Source organism: Coregonus clupeaformis, chromosome 9 (genome assembly GCF_020615455.1).
Source record: "Coregonus clupeaformis isolate EN_2021a chromosome 9, ASM2061545v1, whole genome shotgun sequence".
Taxonomy (NCBI): domain Eukaryota; kingdom Metazoa; phylum Chordata; class Actinopteri; order Salmoniformes; family Salmonidae; genus Coregonus; species Coregonus clupeaformis.
The window spans coordinates 16,862,941-16,873,310 of record NC_059200.1 but is presented as its reverse complement, the minus strand read 5'-3'; the positions used below and the strand labels follow the sequence as shown (position 1 = coordinate 16,873,310).

At 41.4% G+C, this 10,370-nt stretch overlaps 1 protein-coding gene across 2 annotated transcripts in view; it reads right to left on the bottom strand.

The window, feature by feature from the left end:
- Positions 1-2,210: 2,210 nt before the first annotated feature.
- Positions 2,211-10,370, bottom strand: part of LOC121573392 (macrophage mannose receptor 1) — a 30,047-nt gene continuing 21,887 nt past the window's right edge. For both annotated transcript variants that reach the window (XM_041885331.2, XM_041885332.2), the window contains 13 exons: positions 10,182-10,252; positions 9,978-10,078; positions 8,773-8,892; positions 8,527-8,664; positions 8,267-8,421; positions 7,997-8,096; positions 7,669-7,904; positions 7,350-7,536; positions 5,159-5,407; positions 4,013-4,195; positions 3,863-3,919; positions 3,609-3,754; positions 2,211-3,072 (listed from right to left, as the gene is read on the bottom strand). In XM_041885331.2, coding sequence (XP_041741265.2) covers positions 3,028-3,072; positions 3,609-3,754; positions 3,863-3,919; positions 4,013-4,195; positions 5,159-5,407; positions 7,350-7,536; positions 7,669-7,904; positions 7,997-8,096; positions 8,267-8,421; positions 8,527-8,664; positions 8,773-8,892; positions 9,978-10,078; positions 10,182-10,252 — 1,788 coding nt within the window. In that variant the 3' untranslated portion in view covers positions 2,211-3,027. The remainder of the gene's footprint in view (positions 3,073-3,608; positions 3,755-3,862; positions 3,920-4,012; positions 4,196-5,158; positions 5,408-7,349; positions 7,537-7,668; positions 7,905-7,996; positions 8,097-8,266; positions 8,422-8,526; positions 8,665-8,772; positions 8,893-9,977; positions 10,079-10,181; positions 10,253-10,370) is intronic.

Here is a 10,370-nt window from a genome sequence, read left to right as displayed (position 1 = left end):
TGGCGGAACTGGAACACGCTGTCGTACACGTCGATCCAGAGCATCCCAAACATACAAAATGGGTGACATGTCTGGTGAGTATGCAGGCCATGGAAGAACTGGGACATTTTCAGCTTCCAGGAATTGTGTACAGATCCTTGCTACATGGGGCTGTGCATTATCATGCTGAAACATGAGGTGGTGGCGGTGGATGAGTGGCATGACAATGGGCCTCAGGATCTCGTCACGGTAACTCTGTGCATTCAAATTGCCATCGATAAAATGTTTGTTGTCCATAGCTTATGCCTGCCCATACCATAACCCCACCGTCACCATGGAGAACTCTGTTCACAGAGTTGACATCAGCAAACCGCTTGCCCACACGACGCCATTCACCACTGTCTGCCATCTGCCCGGTACAGTTGAAACCCGGGATTTGTCCGTGAAGAGCACACTTCTCCAGCGTGCCAGTGGCCAATCGAAGGTGAGCATTTGCCCACTGAAGTCGGTTAAGACGCCGAACTGCAGTCAGGTCAAGACCCTGGTGAGGATGACGAGCACGCAGATGAGCTTCCCTGAGACGGTTTCTGACAGTTGGTGCAGAAATTCTTCAGTTGTGCAAACCCGCAGTTTCATCAGCTGTCCGGGTGGCTGAAGAAGCTGGATGTGGAGGTCCTGGGTTGGCATGGTTACACGTGGTCTACGGATGTGAGGCTGGTTGCACGTACTGCCAAATTCTCTAAAATGACGTTGGAGGCGGCTTAAGGTAGAGATATTAACATTCAATTCTCTGGCAACAGCTCTTGTGGACATTCCTACAGTCAGCATGCCAATTGCACGCTCCCTCAAAACTTGAGACATCTGTGGTATTGTGTTGTGTGACAAAACTGTACATTTTAAGAGTGGCCTATTATTCATTTCTGGGATCTTTTATTTCAGCACATGAAACATTTGACCAACATTTTACATGTTGCGTTTATATTTTTGTTCAGTACAATAAGTATACATTGGAATTATATACTTGATAAATTGAGAATAACTATATATCGTCAAAATGAACTACACTACATGGCCAAAGGTATGTGGACATACTTGTCGAACATCTCATTCCAAAATCATGGGCATTAATATGGAGTTGGTCCCCCCTTTGCTGCTATAACAGCCTACCACTCTTCTGGGAAGGCTTTCCACTAGATGTTGGAACATTGCTGTGGGGACTTGCTTCCATTCAGCAACAAGAGCATTAGTGAAGTCGGGCACTGATGTTGGGTGATTAGGTCTGACTCGCAGTCGGCTTTCCCCAAACTGTTGCCACAAAGTTGGAAGTACAGAATCGTCTAGAACGTTATTGTATGCTTTAGCGTTAATAATAATAATAATAATAATATGCCATTTAGCAGACGCTTTTATCCAAAGCGTTAAGATTTCCGTTCACTGGAACTAAGGGGCCTAGCCTGAACCATGAAAAACAGCCCCAGAGCACTATTCCTCCTCCACCAAACTTTACAGTTGGCACTATGCATTTGGGCAGGTAGCGTTCTCCTGGCATCCGCCAAACCCAGATTTGTCCGTTGGACTGCCAGATGGTGAAGCATGATTCATCACGCCAAAGAATGTGTTTCCACTGCTCCAGAGTTCAATGTCAGTGAGCTTTACACTACTCCAGCCGACGCTTGGCATTGCGCAAGGTGATCTTAGGCTTGTGTGCGGCTGCTCGGCCATGGAAACCCATTTAATTAAGCTCCCGACCAACAGTTATTGTACTGACGTTGCTTCCAGAGGCAGGTTGGAGGGCTGCAACCGAGTACAAATTATTTTTACACGCTACAGCACTCGGCGGTCCCGATCTGTGAGCTTGTGTGGCCTACCACCTTGCGGCTGAGCCGTTGTTGCTCCTAGATGTTTTCATTTCACAATAACAGCACTTACAGTTGACCAGTGCAGCTCTAGCAGGGCAGAAATTTGACGAACTGACTTGTTGGAAAGGTGGCATCCTATGACGGAGCCAAGTTGAAAGTCACTGAGCTCTTCAGTAAGGCCACTCTACTGCCAGTGTTTGTCTATGGAGATTGCATGGCTGTGTGCTCGATTTTATACACCTTGTCAGCAACGGGTGTGACTGAAATAGCCAAATCCACTCATTTGAAGGGGTGTCCACATACTTTTGGCCATGTAGTGTACTTTTAAAAGATTCAAATGATTAATAAAAGCACAACACAAGCAACAGCATACAGTGTATGATCTCATATTAATTTACAAAACAATTTGTACTTTCTCTATTAAAATTGGCAAGTCACTATACCAGCAGTGAAAAGTTGAATACATCAAGGATATTTCTATACCATAGCAGTTAGAAGAATAGAACACCAAGTGAATATTCTCTTGATAGAGTATTCAATATTATATATTATTATAATATATAAATTCAGTATTCAATACACAATATTCTAATCTGAGCAAACATAAAACATATCTTCAAACATGTTTGTTTTATATTTATCGGTTTTACAAAAGTAAAATCAGGGGAAAATATAACTACGATATTTTCAGCCACAGACACATTTGAAAAGGTCTCCGGCACGCAATACATTTAGAAATAGTATTAAAAGTGTATTTTATTTTATTCAAACCTCTTTTAGAAAATAGTGCATTATCAATACATTAAATACAACAGTAAATAATACTATTTCATACATTATCGTAAAATAGCTTTGCCATTTGGCAGATATATGAAATCTCCGGTGGTCGTGGCAGCCCAATTTGTTTCAGAAAGGTGATTTTATTGCTAATGTAGTGTGATATATACAACAACAAGCATCAATCAAAAAAATATTATATGTTGCCGACTGATTTATAAGAATTAAAAGAGATTAATAGAAAACATATTCTCTCAAAAATGCACGTCTCAAAAACAGTTCTTAGATATCGTTGTATTCATGGTTTATTAAAACAGACCTAAGTTATTGAGATGGTGATCTCTTATACAAGAGAAAGTGTGGCAATCGCGATTCATTACAAACATTCAAAAACTGATCCAGATCCAATGCTTCATGTTTCCGATTCTCCTCCAAAGTTGGGGTTGTTAAAAGCAGGCTGCAATAGAAGAACAAAGGAAGATTCAGCCTGAATTTTAACATTTCAAATCAAAATTTAATTTTGTCACATGCGCCGAATACAATAGGTGTAGTAGACCTTACAGTGAAGCCCTTAACCAACAATGCAGTTTTAAGAAAAATAAGTGTTAAGTAAAAAATAAAAATAGATAAGTGAAAAAAATAAAAAATGTAAATAAAAAAACAAATAATTAAAGAGCTGCAGTAAAATAACAGTAGTGAGGCTATATTCAGGGGGTACCGGTACAGAGTCAATGTGCGGGAGCACCGGTTAGTCCAGGTAATTGAGGTAATATGTACATGTAGGTAGAGTGTTCATGAATCCCTGTAAACCTCCTCACATGAACATCGCCCATTTCTCAATATCTAAAGAGGAACTAGCCAAGGATGGCTACTATCCCTGCTATTTGCTTTGTTTACAGCTAACAGCTATTTCCTCTCTCGTTGCCATGTTACCATCACGAACATCCATCTTTTTATAACAGCCATGGTTTCTTCAGCAGAAGATTCACTTACCACATCGACGCTCTTTCCCGTTCTTGTTGGGAAGCTGACGTCACTCAGCTTGACCCCTCTGATACTAAAGACATAATATAGCAGTCCAAATATCAAGGTGAAGACGACTATGGCCCCAATCACAGCCCCAGCTATCAGTCCTGCACCTGTTTTAAGAAAGGAACAAATACAAATGAATATTTTGATGATCTATGGTTTCTGGAATGATCTATGTTGTTTTTTTTTCAATGTTGCAACTAGTATAGCAAACTTACTGTTAGCTGGGGGAGCATCAGTGGGAATGACTATACCACCGTCATCTGTGGTGTAGTCTGCAGGAGAAATAACAGTGGCATTAGCATCTGAAAATACTGCATCAAATGGACCCCAGTGCCTGTCTTGTATCAGTTATACTGAGTACTCACATTGGCGATGGCGACAGGCATATCCTCTCTTCTGCATACAGTTGTTGTCGTTCCACTGTCCGTCAGGGTACATCTCGACACAGTTCTCTCCTCCCACGTCTCCTTGGTGGAAGGCTTCGTTGGGCTCGTTGGGCGCCCAGTTCAGGAAAGCCAAGGACTGCATGTCTGTCCAACTCCAACCAACTGGAAACAGTTACAGATATTAGCATCATGTTATACACTTAGGTGAGAAAACAATAATGGTGAAAGGTTAGGTCAGTGCACAACGGTACTTGGGTCGTTCCACCAATTCGGTGCCTTTTAAGAAGTGTAACTCGGTTTAAAATTCTGTAATGTACAGCACATGTTCAACTTAATAAAAAAACTAAATTTTCCTATCTCAAGAGGTTAAATAAAAAATAATATTATAGTAAGTGCCTATTAAGTGCCAAATAAAGTAACACGGTTGACCGTAACAGGGTTGACCGTAACACGGGTTGACACGTAACACGGGTTGACACGTAACTCTGTCATCTTAAATCAGCCATAAATCCGCTCGTGACAGGGGGAATGGAAGCTGGTTGTGTGCAACAGGGATGGCAATTGAATGCAAGCTTCACAAACAAATGTAATTGTTGAATAATTTCTAGCCTGTCTATCTATGGATAACAGGGTTGACGTGTTTTGCTCGACCCGCTCCGTTTTCCACCACAAAACACCAGAAAATGGCCAGAAAGAGTAGAACCAGCTCACCTGCTTTTACACTATGATTTGACTATTCGATGTTCAATGTTTCTATTGAACAAAATATTGAAAATAATAGTTCAGTTCACATAACAGGGTTGACCTTAAAATGAGTGACAGATGTAAATGAATCACTAATTACATGAAATAAATAATAATCTTCATAAATGACTTTGTCAAAGCAACAAAATAACTAGGGCTTTACATTAGAGAAATGTTTGGATTAAGTGGGTTGAAATCTTCCTAGAAGTGACACAGGGTTGGTGGAGGGACAAGTCAATATGCTGAATTTTGACCCTTTAGCAAGCCTTTATTCACATTAAAAATCTGATTGATTGAATTCTCCATGGGTCTATTTTAAAGGGTACTTCAGTTAATATAACAGGCTTTTATTTGTACTTCTAATATCAATAATACACTTACAGTTGTTGTCCCTGGTCAGGCCGATCCAGACGTTGTGCACCCTGGTGTAGTTCATTTTCAAGATGAACTCCACCTCTGCTCTACTGTGGATGGACACCAGGTCTCCTCTCATTCCTTGGCAGTAGTGTCTGGCCTCTGGCCAGGAGAATCCCTGGGGCCCGTTGTGTACAAGGTAGCAATAGCGACCATAGGGAACCCAGCCATGAAGGCATTTCCCATCTCCGGGGGCTGGGGTTGGAGGAGGAGACTCTGAGGAGAGAGTGTATATAAAAAAATATATATATTTAGTATTTTAAACAGGTGGCATTTGAAGCTGCAATTATCGGAAACCTGTGGGAAAATATACTACACTTGTCATGAGTGGGCTAGTTAAATGATTCTGCTTATCCCATCAGAGTCTAAGCCCTGTCTAAGACGGGGGAGGGGGTTCTACTAAGCTGTATGGAATTGTTTTCAGAAAGTCATACCAAAGATCATTTTGCTATTTCATTTTGAATTTTAAGACCCCTTGAAGAATCAAAAAATATATATTAAAACAAATATTTGATTAAACATTTTATTTGGCCTTACTGCTATTAGCTTATTCAAACGCATTTAATAACAGATTCACTACATGGAACAACAAATAGTCTCCAAAAAATAATCTAAAAGGAAGTTTGTTCTGAAGTGTCTGTCCTATATTTTAGAGATATAAGAAAGATTTTATTATTATTTTTTACATGTATTTAACCCCTTATTTTTGGCACAAAACAGTCTCCATATGTACTTCCATTCATTTTATCAACTGGTACCGGGGGACCTTCAGACGAGTCTCGTGGGCGTCCTAGAGCAAAACAACCAACATGTTCGTGAGAGTGTGTAGCCCAAACTGTTCCGGAAGCTACAGACAGAAGAGAGCAGATCGTCTGTACTGACTTCAGACGAGTCCCAAGACACTTGTGGTCCTCTGTAGCTCAGCTGGTAGAGCACGGCGCTTGTAACGCCAAGGTAGTGGGTTCGATCCCCGGGACCACCCATACACAAAAATTTATGCACGCATGACTGTAAGTCGCTTTGGATAAAAGCGTCTGCTAAATGGCATATTATTATTATTATTACTTGTGGGGGTCGTAGAGCAAAACGGAGAACACCGTCGTGTTCGCGAGAGTCTCGTCTTTCCATACAGGGGTCAAATGAGTCCCGATTTTTCAGGATGTCTCATGGTCCGACAAACACCGCTCTAGCTTTGTCACCTTTCACCGCAGATGCAGAAGTGCGACATAGGCGGATGCAGTGGATTGAGACGCATATAACTGACGGATTTCTATGGGGATTTTGTTATTATGCGAATTAGATTTCCGCGGGGGCGTGGACATCAACCTTAGGGGGTTATGCTGCAGTGGAGATGTAAAGTTCCTTCAGACTTATATATTTTGTGTCACTGGTTTACACACAATACCCCATAATTTCAAAGTGGAATTCTGTTTTTAGAAAGTTTTACAAATTAATAAAAATGTTAAATAAAAATATTCTAAAACATGCATCCTGTTTGCAATAAGGCACTAAAGTAAAACTGCTAAAAAAAAAATTGGCTACCAAATTCACTTTATTTCCTTAATACAAAGCATTTTGCTTGGGGCAAACCTAACAAAACACATTACTGAGTACCACTCAGAGGAAAACTTGGTTTCATTCTGCTTTCCAACAGACACTGGGAGACAAATTCACCTTTCAGCAGGACAATAACCTAAAAGACAAGGCCAAATCTACACTGGCGTTGCTTACCAAGAAGACATTGAATGTTCCTGAGTGGCCTAGTTACAGTTTTGACTTGGAAAGACTTGAAAATGGCTGTCTAGCAATGATCAACAAACAACTTGACAGAGCTTGAATAATGTTTTTAAGAATTATGTGAAAATATTGTACAATCCAGGTGTGCAAAGACTCACAGCTGTAATCGCTGCCAAAGGTGATTCTAACATGTATTGACGGAGGGGTGTGAATACTTGAGATATTGAGATAATGAGATATTCCTGTATTTAATTTTCAATAAATTTGCTAACATTTCTAAAATCATGTTTTCACTTTGTCATTATGGGGTGTTGTGGGTAGATGGGTACATATTTCATCCATTTTGAATTCAGGCTGTAACAACAAAATGTGGAATAAGTCGAGGGGTATGAATACTTTCTGAAGGCACTGTAGGTCCTACCTGAGGTGATCTTGCAGATGTAGGCCTTGGCAGAATTGCAATCGGTGTCATTCCACGTTCCATGGAAGATGCGGTCTGCATGCATGCTCACACAGCCCTCTGCTTTGTGGTTGCTAGGTTCCCCAGGTCCCCAGTGAGTGAAGAACACTGGCCAGCCGTCTGTCCAGGTATATGAACTGCTATCATCCTGCAGATACAACAAACCATCAACCAAGAGCACCCTGTCCACTTACCATAATCAAAGAAATGACACAACTTGAAAATGAGCTTTGTTGTGATGAATGCCAGTTCAATTCTATAAAGAGGATTTGGCTAGTGCCTTGCGTCGGAGTCCAATCCATGCGTCTGCCTTGCCCTGGAGTACAGCCCCAGCCACGAAGGCCTGGTCGTAGCTCATGTCAATGCTGGCCAAGTTGCCCACTTCCTGCTCACATGCCAGCTGAGCTGCCTCCCACGTCTTGGGCTCCTCCACCAGCTTGTAGCAGTTATTATACCAGGAGACGTAGCCAGCGGGGCAGGGGTTTGGGGTTGGAGCTGGCGGAGCCATACTGCTTGCTGTCGGGAATGAAATTATAGAACTTTTAACAAAGGTCAACAACAAAAAAATGAAGTTACAAAGAGTGAGTTTTTGTTTTGTCAGCACTAACATTTCTTCATGGAGCAGACCCAGCTATGTTCCTCAGTGCACAAGTCATCGTTCCAGCGTCCGCTCACCAAGGAGTTATGAGTAATGGCGGTGCAGTGCTCCTGGGGGAGGCAACAGGTCAAAGTCTAATCTCTGTGAAACTTGTAGCCTGTTAACTCGTTTTAAAACCATCCAGTCTGTGAGGTGAAAAACCTTAGAATCTTTTGACATTCACGGTGACCTTCAAAAAAACCCTCATCTGAAGTATGTTGGAGCTGTGCATGATTCTCACCCGCCCTCCATCGTTGTTGGGTTCCTTGTCGGCCCAGTTGGTGTACAACACCGGACTCACACCGTCACTCCAGCCAAACCCCCCTTCCACCAGGCTGTCTGTCAAGCCAATCCATGTTGACCGCTTCAGTTCCCTTAGATAGCTGGACACAAAGTCTGGAGAACAGAGGACATTCAAAATGTAAAACCACCATGGGAAAAAAAAAATAGGAACTTTGATCCACTGGATCTCCAAAGTGATGGTTCTTTCTAATAGATTACCGTTCTCATATTGATTGTCGATGACAGCCAATTCTGCTCCTTTACTTTTGCACCAACTCCGAGCGAAGGTCCAGTTGCCTTTCATCCCGTGCTTGTGTCCTTGGAACATGAAGCACTTGTTTCGGAACAGTTTCCATCCTAGAACAGCCAGACATAAGACACTGGTTACTGCTAGTGTTTTTTTGGGGGGGGGGATCATTTCACAAATCAGCACCTGAAGGATTAATGGGCATGTTTCTGCCGTACCCTCTGGGCAGTATCCCGTCCAGGGTTGGGTGGGAGGAGGAGGGGTGTGGTCTTCACCAGGGTATTTCTTACACAGGTAACCTGCATTGGTACGGGCGCAGTTGACATCGTTCCAATTACCTACGAGAAACAAGAGACAGAATATGTTGGATGAGGCCTCTAAATGAACCGTTTTCCAATGGTAGAATGGTGCTCCCAACTTAAAAAGTTAGGAGCACAACATAAAATTTAGGAGCACCAGAAAACAATATTTTTAAAATTGATTTAGATATAGCCTATATTGGGACTAGATTAATTTCTAGCTACTGTTGTGCCTTAGAAACTAATAATTTTAACCCTGTAAAGACATTTGTTTCTGATAAAAAGCTAAAATGTTGATACATAAACCTGGTCATTGACATTACAGTCATTTGTGGAATTTTTGGTTTCTCCATCGTGTATGAGAACCACCTATAGAGATGCATTCCCATCGACATTTGTACACTGTCTCTTTAAGAGCGTCAACTTCATTGCAGTGATGTGATCGTTCCTTACTAGTTTTGTGTGTATTGGGTATATGTTGTGAAATTGTTAAGATATTATTTGTTAGATATTACTGCACTATTCGGAGCTAGAAGCACAAGCATTTCGCTACACCCGCTATAACATCTGCTAAACACGTGTATGTGACAAATACAATTTGAGTTGATTTGATGGATTTTCTGAAGAAGTATACTTTTTCCCCTTTCTATCGTCAAATGTTTAGATATACTGGTAATTAAAGTTGGCTAGCTAGCTAATGAATTTACATGACTGAACAACGAGTGGTTTTGGTACAGCCTGCGAAATAGTTAATGAACGTATAGCCAATTCACGATCGGAAGAAAAAAACATTGCGTCGGTAATATGGGTCATACAGTATCTTTTAACCTGACAATCCGTTTTCGCTGTAGTAATGACGCAACAATGACAGTAACGAATCTGTGCTCACTTTTTTTTTTCTCTCAAGGCACTCGAAAACAACGGGACAACGAAGCCTAATCATTACAACAATTATTATCTGGGTGATTTATTTTTGTAGGCACACGGTGCTCCCAAAATAAAATGTCAGGTCGCACAGCAAAATATTTAGGAGCATATGCGACCAAAATTGTTGTATGGGAGTTTATTTTGTATTATTTTTTATTATATTCTTTACAGAAAGCTCAACCTGTTTACATCAGTACCTTGATGTCTGTTCATCTGGACACACTGTTCCTCCCCATTGGCATTATTAGGCTCTCCCGGACCCCAGAAAACATATGTGACAGGGGACCAGTCCACCCACCTGTGTAGGGGAACAGAGATAGGTGGTGAGCAGTCTTGACAATATCCCACACCATATATTATGCAACAGCATGGGTAGTATCAATACAAAAAAAAATACATACTGGTATTGGTCTGCTGCGATCCCAAACACCAGCATTCCAATCCACGATGATTCGGCCTTTCCCGTCCCAATCTGCAATGTCCAAGACACGTTACTGAGAGGAGCCGACCATTGAGATTTTGTAACTCCTCCTACACACAACCCGATAAACTTAACAAAGTTAAGCTAAGTTAAAGCTGCATTAGATGTA